The sequence below is a fragment of the Rhodnius prolixus genome, unplaced genomic scaffold (assembly GCF_049639745.1).
Source record: "Rhodnius prolixus isolate KJV_2025 unplaced genomic scaffold, Rpr scaffold_2, whole genome shotgun sequence".
Taxonomy (NCBI): Eukaryota; Metazoa; Arthropoda; class Insecta; order Hemiptera; family Reduviidae; genus Rhodnius; species Rhodnius prolixus.
In genome coordinates, this window is record NW_027411592.1 from 24,342,549 (window position 1) to 24,362,661 (window position 20,113).

General features: G+C 33.4%; 2 protein-coding genes across 51 annotated transcripts in view; one reads left to right on the top strand and one right to left on the bottom strand.

Moving 5' to 3' along the window:
- LOC141450519 (coiled-coil domain-containing protein CG32809) overlaps positions 1-20,113 on the top strand; it is a 218,382-nt gene that overhangs the window by 162,193 nt on the left and 36,076 nt on the right. For 37 of the 50 annotated variants that reach the window (XR_012456151.1, XR_012456147.1, XR_012456146.1 and 34 more), the window contains 3 exons: positions 14,602-14,761; positions 15,302-15,458; positions 19,657-19,743. Coding sequence is in view for 39 of the 50 variants with exons in the window: in XM_074121060.1 (XP_073977161.1) it covers positions 14,602-14,761; positions 15,302-15,458; positions 19,657-19,743 (404 nt within the window). In the remaining 11 variants the exon portion in view is untranslated. The remainder of the gene's footprint in view (positions 1-14,601; positions 14,762-15,301; positions 15,459-19,656; positions 19,744-20,113) is intronic. The other 13 variants (XR_012456156.1, XR_012456152.1, XR_012456154.1 and 10 more) reach the window with 1 other exon arrangement.
- Positions 7,918-11,259, bottom strand: LOC141450529 (uncharacterized). The gene is made up of 2 exons (XM_074121078.1): positions 10,799-11,259; positions 7,918-8,198 (listed from the first exon to the last, which is right to left on the bottom strand). The coding sequence occupies exons 1-2, from the start codon at positions 11,162-11,164 to the stop codon at positions 7,971-7,973; spliced, it is 594 nt and encodes a 197-aa protein (XP_073977179.1). The 5' UTR covers positions 11,165-11,259; the 3' UTR covers positions 7,918-7,970.

Below are 20,113 nucleotides of genomic sequence, written 5' to 3' on the forward strand. Positions count from 1 at the left end.
TCTTCTTTAATTTTTCAATCCTCCAATCCCTTGCACCTTTTTTTAGCTGCCACTCCTTATCCAACTCATCTTGGCATCTGAGTTTTAACATTGAATTACTGGTATTGGGATGTGATTGTAGCAAATATCAGGATAAAAGAAATCACAGTCATACCATGAGGCAAGTTTTTGCCCTATCATCTTCAGTAATAAGCTGCTGTGACTTTAAGATCGTGCAAGATTACCAACAAATACTTGAACATAACTCTTGTCATCCCTCAAAAAAATAAAGCTGAGTATGAAACGTTTGTCATCATTGTCACGGAAATATTTACTTTCCAAAATCCTACCTAAGAGAACTCTTGTTTGATAAATTGTTGGAAGAGGTTCTTCTTACTAGAAAATGAATATTTTGAAAGCCTTGTTATATAAGCCAATTATGTTAATGAGGCTATTGATTGAAATGAATACATTATTTTAATAACTATCCACAAAAAGTTGTTTAACTTTTCTTTCAACCACCTCTAAGAAATGAGTCTTATAACAGTGGAAATTCATAAAATCTTTGTTGGCAGAGAAATGGTTTTGAAGGAGCCTACGGAGCTGAAGGATAGATAAATAAATAAATTTGCTGGCATAAATTAGAGCTCCACACTGAATTAATTTCTAAAAGCTCCTTACATTCAAGATATTACGAGGGTTGGCTGAAAAGTAATGCACACATGCTAGGAGAGAGGGAAAGAAAAGAGTTATCAAGTTCGGACAAAAAGTATATTATGTACTCGTAAAGTGCAATTCTTAAGCTTCACAATTATGTACTACTTTTCAATGTAGTCACCATTAACGCTAATACATTTCTCCCAACGTGAAACAAGTTTTTTCATTCGTCACCGAAGATTCTTTTGACTTTTCTTGAATCCAGGAATTGACAGCTGCCTTCACCTCATCGTCTGATTACCCTTGAGGTCTCTCTTGAGTAGAGGAAATAAATAAAAATCGCAGGGGGCAATAAGGAGGGTGTGGAATTGGTTCAAACTTCAGTTTTTTCAGAGTCTCTGCAGTTTCGCGCGAGGTGTGAGGACGAGCGTTGTCATGTTGCAAAATTATTGGTGCCAAGCTGTCTCTAAAAGGACAAACTCGACGTCGGAGGTTTCTTAGAGTCTGTACGTACCGAGAAGAATTTACCGTTGCCCCTGGATCCAGAGAATCGGTCACACAAACTTGGTGAGCATCCCAAAACACAGTCTGAAGATTTTTTTTTTTTTTTAGCGGTTGATTGTGTTTTGAACTTTTTCGGCCGAGGAGAAGATGCATGTCGATATTCAATGCTTCTGGGTCGTAATGTTGGACCCATGATTCGCCCACTGTCACAATATTCAAAAGATAGTCGATAACAGCACGCTGTTTATCTCGCAGTGACATAGCACCAGTTCACGTGTCCATAGTTCAGCGTCTAAAAATACACTGGCTGAACGCAGTGAGTTCAAACTGCGCATACGTAATAAGGGGAAATGTAACTTCCAAATGCCACCTCGTGTGCTTTTTGAAGCTCTTCGTTCGCGCTCGGCAAGCATGTGGTGCATTACTTTTCAGCCAACCCCTCGTATTTAAGAGGATGCAGTATTCCATTTGCGCCATTAGTTTGGAACAATTTTTGGTAACGCAAGACAACTTCCAATTACATTCAGTGAGAATTGTTTCCAATTATTATTATTTTTCAATTCCATGTTTAGAGTAGCCCCAGCATGTAGTCCAGATCTCAACCCCATTGAATATCCATGGAATGAGCTGTCAAGGAGAATAAAGAGACGCGGCCAGTTTTACCAGAAACTCACTGAAAGTTGAAGTTTGCTCTGAGTGAGGAATATCAAAGTTTCCGTCAGGAAATATCAGCAGAATGCTAGCAGTGATAATCACAAGTGCCGGAAGCAAGCAATATCTTTTACTTCCATTTCCAGGCTACAATAAATCCCTAATTATTTTCCTCATTAAAGGTAATTTATAGGAAAAATTATTAAAATTTATTAATGAGAATTAAATTTGAAATCAATACAAACCGTAAGCAGCGACCAAAGAATATATAAATTCTGTAGAAATTCAAGTTTATTGACAATAATGTAACCTTATTTTTAGTCAGCGCGTATCAAAAAAAAAGAGAATATATTAATTTTTTCCTGGTTATTAACATTTAAAAAATTAAGCAAGTTTAAAGAGTGGCACATTCAAATAAAAAGTGATTTATGCAATCAAGATGGTAGCTATTATATAAATGACAACATTTTAATCCAAGCTAAATGAATATTAAAATTACAAGTTGTAGTTCCACATATAGAGCCGCCATTTTCCAGAAAGTCTTACAAATAATTTGAAAAATTGATTCAGATAAGTGACATTTCCAGTGGATCGAATTTGACTTTTTTCAGGGCCCACTGGTAGCCAGCTAATAACAAATTAAGTTTGGCCACCGGCAGATAGACAGAGAGCCCCACTGCTCATCAATTTTTTGAAAACAATTTTGTGTTTGTGTATGTGTTCTGAGGAGCTTCAGAACTTGTGTTCCCAGTAAATGTTAAAATCGATACTATTCTATACGAATGCAATATTTCCGAGTAGTTAGAGAAGGCAAACAGTTGTTGCACACCTGTAAATGCGGAAGAGGCTAAGTTTAGATCAAAGATTTAACTGAATTTATTCACAGAATAGAAATGGTTTAACACGCCCCCTTCTGTAGTTCAATAGCACTGCCACCAGATGCCCTGGTTGACACCGTGTAGAGGGAGTTAATGCCAAAGATCAGTTTTGCTCATATACTTGCATGCATAAAATTATGGCGATTTGTTTGCTGTAAGCTTTAGACACAATAACAATTTAATGGGAATAACCAATCCCACCGTACTTCCTGTTTCCTTCCCCATTTAATATAACCTTTCACTCATTCTCAGTTTCTTTACCGACTAACTGGTGTAGATTCGTCCCCAAAACGTAATCATATTTATGGCCGGAGAAAGTATGGGAATTTCTTTGTCTTTAATCCGACAACCTACTATTATTCTTATTTGGAAGTTCGCGATTACTTGTTATATAAAACAGTACATCATCTAAATTCGTATATTCTTAGATTTCTATTTTTATTTATTTATTTTTTTTATAATTTCATCCTACTTTACCTCTTTGGATGTCTATGATGTGGCCCGATGATACATTTCAATTATTCACAGATTAATCTTGGTTAAGCCAGATCGCTTTTTAAAAAAAAAAATCAGACAAAATTATTTACAGAAAAAAAGGAGGAAAAAATGGATGTTGTGTAGTATAATCCATTTTTACTGCTGAAGACGACATTTTAGAGTCGAAACGTCCGGAAGGAATTGTATACTTTTTTTAAATTGAGACGCACCAACATCTGAGGATATTAGCGTCTGAGCCTTACTGCTAACCTCCTAACTGGTTATCTTTCCATGAGAATCCAAAGCACTCATCTCTAAACTAATCATTTCCCTGTTCATTATTAATTGAAAATAAGGTCTGGAAAATGTAATATTATGCGAAGGAGAGCAATCTAACTCTGAAAGAAAGAGAGAGCTATAATTTAAAAAAATTATTCTACAGAGTAAATATTGATAAAAGTATAAAATGGTAACAATTACACTTGTACTATGGTTAGGCCAACTGAACATTTATATAAAAAAAAGTAGAAGTTTAAACAAATGCCGTGTTTAAAATCATTATTATTATTGTCAATAATACAAAAGACTAGGTGTCTGATTCCAGATTTGTATTTCTGTTATTTCTGTTTTATTTCTGCGTAATAATACGATTGGATTAGATTACCAATCGAGTGATCTCTTGAAAGTTACAAAATAAAGACCAGTTTGTACAGACGTTCACTCCCAATTTTGGAGCAGGTATACTGAATTCCTTTTTTACTTCTTACAAAAAAAAACTAATTTTCTATTTTTGCAGTTCGTATTACCCATTTTATAAAGGTAATCTATTCGAGAGCCATTCACCTCACATATTTTAGCCGTTTGACTGCTTACTTTTTCTCGTTGAATTATTTGGTATTGCGGTGGAGCCACTTATTTGATTGGAGAGTGAAGCCACTGAGTTTAAAATGCAAATACTTCTCTTTAGAAAGTACCATCCATTGTGATAACGATTAGGATTAACAGATATATCATCGGCTAAATCATTCATCCGAATCTTGCAGAAAAGAAGTGCAATCAATTCTCTGCCGTCAACCATGTATCTATTACACTTTCTTAATCTTTAAATTAGTAACTTTTAAAACCTTCTTTGACGTATTTTATTTTTAAAAATTAACGTTTTTTTCACTTCTACAGGTTCATGATGTAGCCAGATGTTATAGCACTTGGCATAGAACTACTAAAAGTAACTAAGTCGAATTTTTGTTTTGTTATTTTTGCAGAGAGCTATGAGAGATTTGTTTTTTTGGGGGAAATGATCAATTCGGTAAACGATAAATTTACTTGCTGTATGTAATTAATCGTAAACTAAATAATTTGTATTTTTGTAATATTGTTTGTTCAATCGTGTTCATTTTGAGAAAGTTAATTTCTTTGCAAACAATTTAATATTTTGCTAGATTATTCTAATGAGGTAGACGAGATCTTGTGATCAGTTTGGTTTCATTTTACAAAATAAGAATTTCATCATCTGCTTCTTCTTTTGAATCAAATTTGGGTTGTTTTTTTGGAGTTCAACCTTTTATAAGTTTTCAAAGATTTCAAAAAAAAAAATAATAATCTTAAAATAACCGATATATAATAAATATCAAGGGCAGTTCTAAAATCGTCATGGATGTAATGATTAAATAGTTCACCCAATGAGTTTTACTCAAAATGAATAGAATTTTTAAAAAACGCTGCTGAAGAAACTTATACTATTTTTTTTTTCTGCAGACTATTTAATTATAATTAAAGTATGAACGCTTATTGTTTTATACATTCGAGGATGGGTTTCTTTGACAATGGTTAATTGATGGGTTTCCTGCCAAATAGCAAAGATTTTACAGTGATCAGTTCCGTCGTTTCTACAGTTAGCTGTGCTGTTCAAATTTAAGGAATTTACTTTTTAATTTCTTTCTAATTTAAGAATTCGGTGAAGGATTATCACGTGGACTAAACTGTACTACAGTTAGAAATGGCATGGTAGCTAAGGCTAAAAGTGACGTTGGAAATATTCGATAATCAACTCCTGTACTTGTACAGTTCGATCTTTTGCATGGATCCTCAAAAAATGATTAACTAATTGAAATTTAGAGCAAACTAAAAGGTATAAAATATTTTCGTTATCGTTTATTTGCTTATAAGATAGTAATTCTTGATGGTTTTCCTAAGTTAAGGTAAAAGAAAACCTCTTCTGTTGGAAAAGAATAGAACTGTTAAAAGCATAATATGATTTTTACTGATTAACGAAAGTTACACAGCCCTGCCATCTGTTAGCAGTTAAGGCTAACTAAGTTTACTGTAAGCTTCTGTTTAAATATTTTACATTCCCGAAAGATTGTTTTTTTCTAAATTTCTCCTAATTCTATTTAGAATTCTGGAAATCCTTTTACGTAATGAACATTCACTAGTATCGAAACAGTTTTAGCTATGTTCACAATTAGTTCTTAAGGTTGTCAGTGATGAATTAGATGTACTGTTTTACTGTGCAATACTTGTGAAGATGTAGAGACAAGAAATATTGTTGATGCGGTATTACAGATTTATAGGTGATGCTGGTGATAGAAAAAACAGCCTAATGTTCTTAATATTTTGGCCTCTTCTTCTTTTATTTAATAAATAAAAATAAAACCTTAATTACAGCGACATATTTACCCAAGTAACGTGTTGATAATAAAAGGCGGCAGACAGATACAAATTATATTAAAGTTATGAATGTTTTTTTGACGTTGTGCTAAATCAAATCGATTAAAAGGTATTTTATTATGGCTTCCAAATGATATTTAGTTTAAAAATAAATTTAAATGTTCACATCTTACAACTTTGAGAATTACAATAAAAGAGAGATGTGAGTCTACAGTTTATTTCACTCAAGTAATACAGTAAATTTCAAATAAAGAAAAAATTGGTACTACTGAGCGAATACAAATTTAGAAACTCTTAAACGAAAAAATGAGAAAACCAAAGAGAAATAAAGAAAAACCCCATTAGGAAGACGGTCTTTGTCTTGGTAAAACCTTGGTTTTTACGGAAGGCTCTAACATGTAGAACAGGGTGGTCAGTTTTCGTTACGTACAGTTTTGCACACAGACCACCACCAAAAATATATCATTCTTCGATTTCCAAATTTTATTTAAAAAAAAAAAAAAAAGCGAGAAAATACAACTTTGTTCGCGATTTTCACTGCTTTATTCTTAACCATCAAGCTTTTTGGCTTTGTTTGAACTACTAAACTTAGTATGATGTGTTAGAACATACGGTTAGCCAGGAAATGCTAAGGACTCCATTGGCCTCGAAGCTGTTCGTCACTGACTATGGTTTTCACGACTTGGTAGCTTTTCTCTTTATGGATGAGCTGGGTGTGAAGTGAGCAAATTAAAAGAAGATTTGGGATCTAGATAGTGGTCGTAAGAGATTCTATATTTTTCTCGAGCATCAATTAGAATTCCAAACATAAATATGGCATTACTAAATAAACTGGATTAGAGGGCAATATTTTTTAAAATGTAATCGAATCAATCTAAAATTCGTTGGTTTAAATAGAATGTAATTAATAATGTTGCTGGGCAAAAGAATCCGAAATGCGAAATTCCATACGTTTTAAAAAGAACTAAAAGTAGATCATGGTGCAAGTCATAATGGTAGATATTAACTTCTTAAACTTAATAGTACTGTAATGAGACTGATAGGGTAAATGTTGCCGGTGAACTATAATGCAATAGATCTAAAAAAGGGTATGTTTGTGCACTTTGCAACAAGGGAGACATTGAAGATGTGGTCCACTTTGTGGGAACTTTTCCTGTCTTGAGAGGAATTCCGTCTGTAACAGTCGGAGGGAGGTTATTCCGTCTGTAACAGTCGGAGGGAGGTTATTAACCACCTGAATGGGCATAATGGCTGGCAGAATGTTCACAATTACACTCTAGAAGCTTGGCGTTAGCCTTACTCATTCAACATATAATTATGATACTCTTAACTCAGTCATCATTACAAATAATGGTAGTAAAGAAGGTACATAATTTAATCCTAGTATGTATGTATATATTTTCATTTATAAATCGTAATTTTCCCTCTGTTACGATACAGTTAAGATTTATAATCCAAATTTGTTTACCTGTTGCATGACCAAACTCCTGGCACACAGCTAACAGCCATTGCTGTGTTGCCTTAGTTTTCTATGCGTTTAAATATTGTAATCAGGAAAACTTGATTTAAATTAAGCGTTTATCATTATAATTAATTAGGACTCATATTAGGTCCTTTTTGAAGGAGAAAATACCCATTCTGTTCATGGCATTTGGGTTCAGGATTTTGATTGGAACATGTTGATAGTGAAAATGCTGTTGATGATCCTTATTAGATAGATGCTATCAGTTCAGAATGCTGTGAAGCTTAAAGTAGCTCAAGATTCGCGGGACTGGCTTTTCATTCCAGGCCCATTTTGAATTACTTTAGGTAATTTATACCTTCTGAGAGGAATCTCGAATAGTCAGAAGGTTTTGAATCTTCTACTCCACATAACCAATCAAAATTTGTTCGCTACTTTGTTAATTTGTAAATTTTTTGATAGCGACTATATTTTGTAATCTGAAACGGTAGCATAAATATATAACATCAAAGCATGAACTGATCAGCTACAGCCAGCTTTTTTTTCCATTTCTTAATGAGTGCTTTTTCAAAATTGATGTTTTTCGTTAAAAAAAAAATATATACTAATTTTTATTTATAATTAAGAATAAGGACTTGACAGTTAGTTTCAAATAAATAATAATTTTCTTAATGTATTGGCGTCTATAATTTAATTTATTCGACGTAGAAGCCAAACACAGAGACTTCGATTAAATATCTGGGACCTCGATACACATAATGACAGTGACCATCAAAATCGCAATCCCATAAGAACGATATCATTGATTTTGCATATTGATTCACATCTTCCATTACTTTTACGAGTACTAATAATTTATGACGATCAAAGTTTAACTTGTATACCTCTTCTAGAATAATAGGTGCCAATGACTGACTGTACTCCTGTCGAACATGATAATAAAGGATTTAAAATAATGTTTGGTAATTATTTATAAATTAAAGACTGGATTGAAAGAATATTTTAATTATATTTTTTACTTAAATTAACTCAGCCATTGTGGGGCACTATGGTCCAACAAAGTAATTCAGGTACATTTAGTTTCTTTTTAACAAATATTTCGGTAAAAATGAACCAAAAGCCAGATTATGTTCTTGAATTAAATAATTTTTCTCTGAGTGCTATGGAACATCACGACTGGTCTCAGGGAAGACATTACAAAATTTAAAACGTCCCAAGTTTCACACTATCATAAATTAACGAACAAAAGGAAGGTCTGTTTCTGCTTTCTACCAAGATAAAAAGTTTCTAGATCACAAATGATTGAGCCCAACGTATTTATTTACAAAATAGGTAAGGTGTTTCTTTATTGAGTAGATTTTAGGACCTTCAATGGCAATTTCTCAGTTTTAACTTAATTAATACAATTAAAACGTTCCCCTATAAAAATAGAGTTGGCGGCGAGCGCAAGGCTGGAGTATGCAAAGAACATTCATGGGAAAAAACAAATTAATATTAGTTTCAAGTCTAAATCTGTCCAATAAGCGCTTTCATCCCAATGTAACTAAAGTAATGACTAAATCAAGAAATAACAAACATCCTTCGGTTTACTGCATGTACTAGTGAACTTAATAATAACTAGTGAAATCTTAAAATTTAACTTTTATCAAAAACAAAATTTTTGCTATAGAATACTATTTTGAAGGTTAGGTAGTGTCCCAACAGATTTATCCCTTATGACGTGGCCCTATTTTATTTATATTAATAATTGTAGCCAGTCAGAAGGGCAGCCTAGGAAATATTCTTGCATTATAATTGTAATTTAAGAACTGTTGGAAGAATTAGGATAAAATTAGTGCCTAAAGTTCTGCACCTTAACCATAATAACAGCCCTCCTAAGAAGGAAGATTACTAGCAAATGTTCAGTAACTCTAAACTAATCTCCTTTATGAAAGATCCTCAGAAGACAGAAGCGGAAGAGGTTGCAAAATAACTAATAAGTTTTACTTATTCGAACTAAGTAAGAGAAGATATTGTTTTTGTGCAGATTTTCGATTTTCAGATCTCCATTAAAATAACCATTTTTGGCGTCCTCTGAATGCGAAAAAAGTAAGGTATTCTTTATCTCTTGGTTTTCTAAGACTAAGTTACTTCTATAATTGAGCAAGAGTGGTTTGGCTTTAGTTTGAAGTGCCATGTTCTTTTCTTTGTACTATCTTGCCACGTTATATAGCAATAATAATAATAATAATTAGAATCAAATGGGAAACTAAATTTCCTAATATAAAATCAGCTGACCTCAAGTGCCACTAGATGAATAGATTTTTCGATATTTTAGCATCTTTTTCGCAAACGAATCTTACGAATTTCTTGTTGCGGAACTAGGTCTAAAAACTTGGATTCACAGTATTTTCCCTAGAAGATTCGATTAAAAGTACTTCTAGGAAAAGGGTTGGGTAGATTCCCCAACTTTTCCAAAACTTACGATCCTAACTCTTTATGTATCGTTCAAGGGTTTAATTGGGTTGCTAAAATTTTTCTCAGTCGGAGTCTCTCTTCACTTGATGTTCATTTTCAAAAAAGTAACTCCGAGGATTTACTGTCTACTTCTTTATAAATACATGTAATTTTAAAATTTTTGGTTTTTAAGATAAATTAGTATCAGAGTAATTCTGGGGAAGGGATTGTTTAGTGTTATCTGTAAGGTTACATTTCAGTGTAATGTGCCATTACAAACTGCATTAAATACAACTCAAACATTCACGTTTGAAGAAATGTTGTGAATTATAACTTTGTGAACAGTTGTAATTAAAACTGTCCAGTAGGACAGTTGTATAAGGGTTGATCGTCAAAAACTGCACGAAAAAGCGTAATGTTGAAAAACACCCAACTTTGACAATTTTTTTCTCTTTTTCTATAAAAGATAAAATTCCCAAATTTTCTTTATAATATAGGGCAAATCCTCCTTTATAACTGTAATTTTTTCGTAATAGAAAGTGGTAATGCTGTGTTGAGCTGTATCTTTGTTATCGATCATCATGAAGACTTTTCAAGAGCTGAAGTTCTGTCCCTCTCCAGTCGCCTCAATAACAGATTGATTGAACTATTCAAAACAAAAAACAGTAAACAATCAATGAACAGATAAATAGCACAACTGGAGGAGCCTTGGGATTTTGGTCTATGCCATTTTTTATACGCTACAATCCATCTTATTATGCCAATTAATGGATATGTTTCATGATGTTATAAAATTTTAAGACATTTAAGTATAGATTTATTAAGGGAAGGGATTAGCTCAGTTTGTTCAACGCGGTGATACCGGGTTCGAATCCAACTACTGGCATTTAGATTTTTCTCTTCCTAGCAGCTTCTTACAGCTCACTATCCGGTGATGTTACAGTAGCATTGTACGGAGGCCGACAGTGCACTTAAAAAAAGCTCCGGGCGCCAAAGATTTAAGATGTTGGTGCGCCTTAACTAATATATATATATATATATTTGATCCTTAAATTATTATGTCTTGTTCTCGACCTAGAGTACCAACCTTAGAAAGTGCCGGATCAAATGATGTAATCAATGTTTCAGCGAATTCAGGCACCACTAACTCTAAAACATCAAGCACCTTTAACCTGTCAAAAGATGAATCTGGTAAAAATTTCTCAGTGTAATAACCTTTTCTCTGTGGTTTTCTCTGACCAGCTTCTTCTGCTTCTACCGTCATTGATAGTGCCCTATCTGTGTCGTACAGCTGCGGCAACATTTTCTCTCCAGAACTCCTCAAATAGCGCATTTTTATTTTCCATAGTTTTCTTTGCTTTTCCCGTGGATCATCTCTTGGTAATGTTATTTCTTTGTCAAAACCAAATACAACAAATTTATTTAGCGTTTCAGAATTTTTTTCATCGTCCATTTTTTTTGAAGTTCATTATTACTCTCTCATTAAATTGAAAAAAAAAAAAAAAATCAAATAATTTTCAAAGTTTAATCATATGTTTATTTAAAATTTTGTTGAAGCAAAATATTTCATTTTCGTTTCTCTTACTATGATAAAGGGTTCAAATTCAGCTGCTGTGTCATTAGACATTCTCTTCCTAAGAGCATTTTACATTAGCTGATGGCTGCTACCATGGTAGGTTTAAATGAAACTTATACAAGGAGGTGTTACAAACAGTACGCTCTTAATTGCCCTAGCAATTTTTTTTTTTATAAAACTAGTACTTGTTTAAAATATTTCCTAACATTTTCTCAAATATTTCAGAATTTAGATTTTTTTTTTTTTTAGTGCAATTTGTAACTTTTGACTTCCTAATTTAAGGACAGTCTACATTAAAATTGATTACTGGTCCATCTAAAAGAGTTTTCAATGAATTAAACAACTTGATAAACTAACACTGTTGAGTGCTCGTGAACACGTTTTCTGGTAATACGAGGGTCGATTGAAAAGTCCGTGCAAAAATAAAAACTACTTAATTTTTTGGGGTAAACCTTTTTTATTTTTCAACATAGTCTCCTTTTAGGCTTATACACTTCGTCCATCGCTGCTCTAGTTTGTTGATCCCTTCCGAATAATAGGATTTGTCCAAGTCTGAAAAATAGCCATTCGTTTCTGCAATCACCTCCTCGTTTGAATAAAATCTTTTTCCCGCCAGCCATTTCTTCATATTTGGGAACAAATAGTAGTCCGAGGGAGCCAAGTCTGTAGAATAGGGGGGATGTGAAACGAGTTGGAACCCTATTTCCATTAATTTTGCGACCACAACTGTTGTGGTGTGAGCTGGTGCGTTGTCGTGATGGAAAAGGACTTTTTTGTGGGCCAATCGTGGGCGTTTTTCTTGCAGCTCGGTTTTCAAACGGTCCAATAACGATGAATAATATGCACCTGTAATAGTTTTACCCTTTTCCAGATAGTCGATGAGGATTATTCCTTGCGAATTCCAAAAGACAGTCGCCATAATCTTTCCGGCCGAAGGAACGGTCTTCGCCTTTTTTGGCGCAGATTCCCCCTTGGTAACCCATTGTTTAGATTGTTCTTTGGTCTCTGGAGTGTAGTGATGTATCCATGTTTCATCCACAGTGACGAAACGACGCTTAAAGTCCTGCGGATTCTTCTGGAACAGCTGCAAATCACTCGACTTCCTCGATTCAAACGAATGCCAAACACAAAGAAATAGACCGATCTGGCTGAAACTTGGTGTGTGTTCTTCCAAGAGATGCTACTAACTAAACATAACCTCGATACGCGCCAGTGGTGCTATCTCTCTGACTTTGCACGGACTTTTCAAACGACCCTTGTACAAACGTAATTTATCATACGAAGATAAAAGGAATCCTGGAAAATAATACATCGTTTGAAAGCCCATTAAACAAGGAAACTTTTATAAAAAGTGCCAGCACCTAGGTCTAATAATGATCACGTAAGGGCTGAATGAGTTTTCTTAAAAATTTCGATTACTATTATTTTTTCAGCATTCGGAGGAAGATTGAGGATGTTTGGAGAATAACTTATGCTTCGAAATGGTATCAATTTTTAGAAAATTTATCTGTCTTTCTAACCGTGTCATCAGAATCGAATTCGGACTAAAACTTTCTGAGTGATTAACATTTTTATTGGAAAAAAGTAATGATTTTAGAAAAAAACTTTAAAGTGGCGTCACTCAAGAACAGAGGAAAATATGAAGTTGGCCAATAAGTCATTGAACTCCACTTTAGATGTACTATACCCAGTAGGCCTATGGACAATACTTACTGGTTCACCCTGTAGAGCGATGTTAGATTGGATCATAATCGTAAGAAAAAATTGTTACTATCGTACAGTTTTTCGGTTTTGAGTATTTCGTACTTTTTGTTTGTTTTCTAAAGTAAAATTGGGCTTGCTATTGGATCTAACACTAATGTATTGTCAGTCTGTTCATAGTCCAAAATCAAATTTGAAGTTAAAAGACGGATAAGTGAAAACCAGAAAGCTCCAACAGGAGTTATCGTCTAATAACAAAGATTTCGGTCAACCAGTTTATAGCCTCTCTCTTTTAATTAAATATTTCTTCAGGGAAATTGATTTTTGGATCTAAGTTAAGTATCTCCTACAGTATCACTCTAGTGTGTTTTTCTTATAAGAGACATTGAAGACCTGCTAATATTCCACATTTGAAATTATAGAACCAGAAAAGTTACGGATAGATTTCTGAGCTATTTTGTAGTTATTTAGTTAGGTTAACTGTCGTTGCAAGCAAGCATTATAACCTAACATGCTTGAATTCTTCATTCTGAATGAGATCGGAATACATCCATTTTCTAAGAATACTTTTTTTTTTATAAGTAATTTATCTTCCACTTAAAATGTATCGATCTTAATGTCATTAACACTAACTGATGATCAGAAACAAGAACTACTGTGTACTACTATCACGAATGAAATCTACATCATTCAACCGTGCGTTCATGATTTCCTTCAAATTAGCAATTTTTTTGTGTAAAAAATAAATACATTTTATTGATACCGGGTATGGATAAATTGGGTACAACTTAAAAATGCATTTATAAATTTAAGGGCTGAAAGATGATGGTTTGTCATGTAAGTAGGAATTAGTAGATTTGAATTAGAATTAGCGATTCCTAGCAATCCTAATCAACTAAAACTAAAATCAATTTTTGTTCACTAAAAAAGTCCACTAAAAATCAAAGACGAACGAAAATTCATGAACTGATTGAAAGGATTTCAATTAATAGAATGTTTCAGTATTTCTTATGGCAAATCATTTTTCAATTTGAGGCCTTAATTTTTTTTTTCTTAAAGTCTCTTTAAGTGAAAGCTGTTGAATTCAGTTTTCATAGTGATTCAAAATTTTAAGAATAAAAGTAGATTTAGAGGACAAATTTTTCTGTCGGGATCTTAGAACAATATTGAATTCTTAATCGTTCAAGATTTTCCACTTCTTTATGTCATATTATTTAACGTCATGACAGAAGTTGCACGTAATTGAATTATATTCCCCATTTTTATTTGGCAGAGTTGTGTGAAACTGAAGTCCTTTTTGATGTTAAAGTAACGCGTTTTTTTTTAAATTAATTTTTATTGACAATTTAGAAACTAGCTGAAAAATCTTAAGAGGAATACATTTAGTTTTATAAATTAAAAGTTACGTATAAATATAATGAAAAACCTAGGTACTGGTTAAGCTTATTGTTTAAAATTAAATTTCTAAAATGGTATTCAGTTCACCAAATAAAGGAACATCTTGAATCAATTAATGGAACTAACGGTCAGTCTATCGAAATTTGGCATTTATTTTGCTATAATTTTCTTTTTAAATGGTTAGATTATTTAAAAACAAAAAATTCTTGTTTTAGGCAAGTAAAAGTAGTGTGGGTGGAGCTCCTTATTACATGACGCACAGTTTTCCCCCTGGAGGCGGCTCTGGCGGCGGTACACTGCCTAGAGGAGGCAGCTCTGGTTCTTCAGCTTCTCTGCTCAGAGGTTACGCTTCAGCACCTAAACCTCCTCCTTCAGGTACTAGATTTTTTTTTTTTTTTTAATTCTGTTGTTTGTTCCAATGAGGCGTAAAACTTCATAAATTTTGTCCAAGAGATGATGCGAAGTTCAATTATATGCCTGGAGTTCATATAATGTAATATTGAATATAATCGTTTAGTGAAATAATGAATGCTATGAAGTCACGAGTTTAGAGGATTAAAAAAGGTAGTTTAAATTGCTTTTGATCTCACTTTAATAGTGAGATTAGAATGTCTCAGAAGTGAAAACTTATCTGGTATAAACAAATAGCTTAATAATTTCAAAAATAGAAGTTAAAAATATAGCCAAAGCAATACATTTTATTATTATTATATAAAGAAAAACATTCATTGCTTGTGGTTTTTGTTTTTTGGATCAGAAAATACTCTGTTCAAAATAGCAAAAAGAACTTTTTAGTCTTAGACTTTAACCTTGTCTGACAGATACTTTTTTACTTACATTAGTTTATAATTTTGTTGCAAGGTTTATGTCATAATATTAATCGAATCCAGTTAGAAAATGTTATTAATGTTCCAGTGGATGGTTATATGTCGTCGCCTGAAAGAAGTTCCGTGGCTCCAAGAGGCTACCCAGGTCCTGGATATACTATCGGTGGAGGTTACGATGACCCGTACTATGCAGCTTACACACCTAGAACTGGAGCCATCACACCTGTGATTGATGAAGAAGCAAGGTGAATTTCCATTTCTTATTTGTGTCCCAATGTATTAAAAAAAAATAATAAGAAGAATATTTTGTAGAATTAACAGAATATTTATAGAATCTGGGATGGTATTTTTATTGCTTTTATTAACAAGTTTTAATTAATCTTTCCTAATATCTTTACCAGTTAGTAAATTTAACCAAATTTATAGTGTTGAATTTGAATTTAGCTAATTGTGTGGAATCTTTTAATAAATGGAAGTAACTTACGAGTTAAATCTATTTTGGACCGGTTAACAGAGATTGGTGAATGTTTGAATTTTTCATTTAAATGTAAAAAATGTCATTCGCTTGAAAGGTAACCTTCTCAATTTTTTTTAAAGTGGCGAAGATCTGTTCATTAAAGTTGATGCAATCCTGTGTAATTTTTGCAACACCTTCAATCGCAAATCATGTCATAAAGTTAAGTCCGTGTGGTCTCTTAGTAATATAATAATTAATTAATATCGTCAAATCGCTCTCAATCTGCTGCCATTAATGTCTTCCATATCTTTTACAAAATAATAGTAATAATAATAATAGAGATTAAATAAAAATTTACATTCCTACGTCACAGAGAGAATCTAAATCATAGGATGATGTTAATTTCTTATTTCCGAAGGTACGCCATGTACCTAGTAACCTCGGCTGTTGATGCGCCAAAAAAACAAACTAATATCGAAGTTTGTCAAATGAGTTCAAGCAAAAATCCTAACCAACATTTTTCCTAATACAGAGCCGCATTTCAGATGAACAATATATTTTGTTTTGTTCGTATTTCACTGTATTGGTCAACGTGTTCTTGATTTTTGTTTATCAATTTGGAGGGGAGGAGAGAAAGTTTTCTTATATTTAATTTTGGTATAAAATTACTTTTTTGACTTTAAGAAAGCTAACTTTGTCCTCGTTAGCAATCTTATGTGGATCCGGTTAATCTTTATAGTTAAAGATATAAACTGCAGGTGCAGCTTGAATTCATCTTGAGCTAGATTAGAGTTTTAGAGGGCGTTCGGCTTTGACTATACATAATCGTTACCATTCTTAAGAAACTTTTTGCAGTTTAATATGAGATGGTTTGTATTTGCTATGTGTCTGTTTCACAAGTTGGATTTCATGCCAATGCAATTCTGACTAGCCGAAATGGAAAAAATGTCGTTTTCCAAACCCTCTGTTCTGAAGCAGCATTATGCCTCAAAGACCATGTGAGTTGCAGAGACTAATTTCTCCTTTATTGCACTATTTAAAGTCGTCACCGTAGTTCTTATAATATTTAGTCTTGACGAATGAATTATGTCTTGTATTTTCAGTGTATTTGGTGATGAATTCCAAAAGAATGGCTCATAATCTTTCTTTTTGACCTGCTGTTTAATTTTCCAGTAGACTCGAAGACACTGGACTACTCTCCCTGCGTTCATCGAGTAATGTAGTTATTGAATAATTTCCAGAACCAAAAAAGGGAGGATTTTTTCCTGAACTTTTTAGGTTTTCTGTAACACTTCTGCCATCACTTAATATTTTGTTTTACCTTAAGTTGATTGTTATATTCGGGCTTTGATTTATAGTAAATAGTTCGGCAGAAAAACAGAGGCAATTGTAGTGTAACCTATTTGGAGTGTGGTGCCTTACAATATTAAAATGATTAGTCTTGTGTATATCTAATCCTTTTCTATAAATTTTCTAAAGGAAACGGGTCTTGTAAGGCTGTATTACGCTTAATTGCAGAGAGGGGAAATAATTTAAAAAAAAAGTGAATTCAATTTTAAGTGATAATCAGTAGGTAGAATAATCTTTACAAATGAATAATATTTATTACAATTATAATGACTTATTATCGTATATTTTCGTAATTGAAAGTTGGGCAGTTGGTGTACGAGGGTCGTTTGAAAAGTCCGTGCAAAAATAAAAACTACTTAATTTTTTGGGGTAAACCTTTTTTATTTTTCAACATAGTCTCCTTTTAGGCTTATACACTTCGTCCAACGCTGCTCTAGTTTGTTGATCCCTTCCGAATAATAGGATTTGTCCAAGTCTGAAAAATAGCCATTCGTTTCTGCAATCACCTCCTCGTTTGAATAAAATCTTTTTCCCGCCAGCCATTTCTTCATATTGGGGAACAAATAGTAGTCCGAGGGAGCCAAGTCTGGAGAATAGGGGGGATGTGAAACGAGTTGGAACCCTATTTCCATTAATTTTGCGACCACAACTGTTGTGGTGTGAGCTGGTGCGTTGTCGTGATGGAAAAGGACTTTTTTGTGGGCCAATCGTGGGCGTTTTTCTTGCAGCTCGGTTTTCAAACGGTCCAATAACGATGAATAATATGCACCTGTAATAGTTTTACCCTTTTCCAGATAGTCGATGAGGATTATTCCTTGCGAATCCCAAAAGACAGTCGCCATAATCTTTCCGGCCGAAGGAACGGTCTTCGCCTTTTTTGGCGCAGATTCCCCCTTGGTAACCTATTGTTTAGATTGTTCTTTGGTCTCAGGAGTGTAGTGATGTATCCATGTTTCATCCACAGTGACGAAACGACGCTTAAAGTCCTGCGGATTCTTCTAGAACAGCTGCAAACCGTCCTTGCAACACTTCACACGATTTCGTTTTTGGTCAAGCGTGAGCAATCGCGGCACCCATCTTGCGGATAGCTTTGTCATGTCCAAATGTTGATGCAAAATATTATGTACCCGTTCATTCGAGATGCCCACAGCACTAGTAATCTCACGCACCTTCACTCTTCTGTCATCCATCACCATATCATGGATTTTATCAATGATTTCTGGAGTAGTAACCTCAACAGGGCGTCCAGAACGTTCAGCGTCACTTGTGCCCATATGGCCACTCCGAAAATTTTGAAACCACTTATAAACTGTTCTAATCGAAGGTGCAGAGTCACCATAATGTTTATCAAGCTTCTCTTTAGTCTCCTGAGGCGTTTTGCCTTTCATAAAGTAGTGTTTAATCAACACACGAAATTCTTTTTCGTCCATTTTTTGAAAATCACTCGACTTCCTCGATTCAAACGAATGCCAAACACAAAGAAATAGACCGATCTGGCTGAAACTTGGTGTGTGTTCTTCCAAGAGATGCTACTAACTAAACCTAACATTGATACGCGCCAGTAGTGCTATCTCTCTGACTTTGCACGGACTTTTCAAACGACCCTCGTATCAGAGCAGCCATTTCACAGACAATTAAATCATCTAGCAACATTACTAGTCCACCAATACTCTAGTACGATCTTATTTCATGCAGCATAGCACTTCTACAATATTTAAACTTCTTACTTCTTCCAAGAAAACTTAGCGCTTGTATGACCTAAGTAACAGTAGAATTATTGTTTCTCTCTAACGTAAGTTCAGATAATTTTACATCTATCTAAAGGTTCCATTATTCTGTCCAACCTTTAGAATTTGCTACTTTTTATCTAACTAATTGTTGAAAGCATTATTTAAAAATATTATTATTCAAGATATGGTTATAATTTCAAAATGAAATTATTTCTTTGAATAAAAGTTCAACTCCAACGAGTACACATCATTGCTTAATTTGTGTGCCAACGATTACCTACCTGAATCTGGCAAGGAGTACCTGCTCTGTCATGCCCATTCCTTACAAATCTTTACTTTTTCAACTAGTGAAACACATTTGTTTTTGACATTACTTTGCTAATGGAAAAACTACCTTCTTTAATTGTTTGAGCGAAATTCGACTCATTTGTTAGTTGAACAATAAATTTACTCGTACATTAATTTTGCATAATCGGATATACAATAGGATGTGACGATTACGGCAGTATGATACATGTTTTTTTTCCATTAGTAGATTTAATATATAAAAACCAGGCGCACTATAGTATAATGGTTCGAAATTATTGGAGTGCATTAAATATACTACATATATTCTATTCCAGAGTTGGTATAATTACTTGTAACCATGAGAAATTAATTTTCTCATTTTATATTACGTTAGTACAACTTAATATCCTCCTCCAATAAGAATTTTGCTTTAAATCTTCGAACAACAAGTATTGGAGGCAGTCTTTTAGTAACCTGAATAATTTTGGTTAAAAAAAAGACGAAAGTTAAAAACAAAACATATAACACGGTATTAATTAGATTCCACTTTTAACGAAATAATCTTAAACGATCCATTAAGACTATGTGTGTCATTGTTTGGTGCTGCGACTCGTGCAGCGACACAGAGGAACTGACTACGCCCACCTACAAGATGTCCAGGCCTCCGGCACAAGTTGTACCGCACGCTCAGATTGACCAAACAAGGTATCGCTGCTAAGCAAATTAAACATTTTTGATTAAAGACAATTAGTATTGATAATATCTGTAGTAGAGATGCCTTCTTTTATTGTTTTCAATTCTTTAAAAAATCAAACTTAACTTTTACACTTTTTTACAAATCTTTTTTGATAAATTACATAACTGGACTCAGTGCAACTTGGCGAAATTTTACATAAAAAAATTAAATGCTTTTGCATGTTGCATGATTTTTTTTTAATTCTCGTTGAATATGTTTCAACATATTTAAGAAATGTATTAATATTTAAAATCCAGACGTTAACGATTCACATAATTTTATCCAAACTGCACAAACACATCTACAAGATATTGTCTGATATTTAAAAAAAATAAAAAA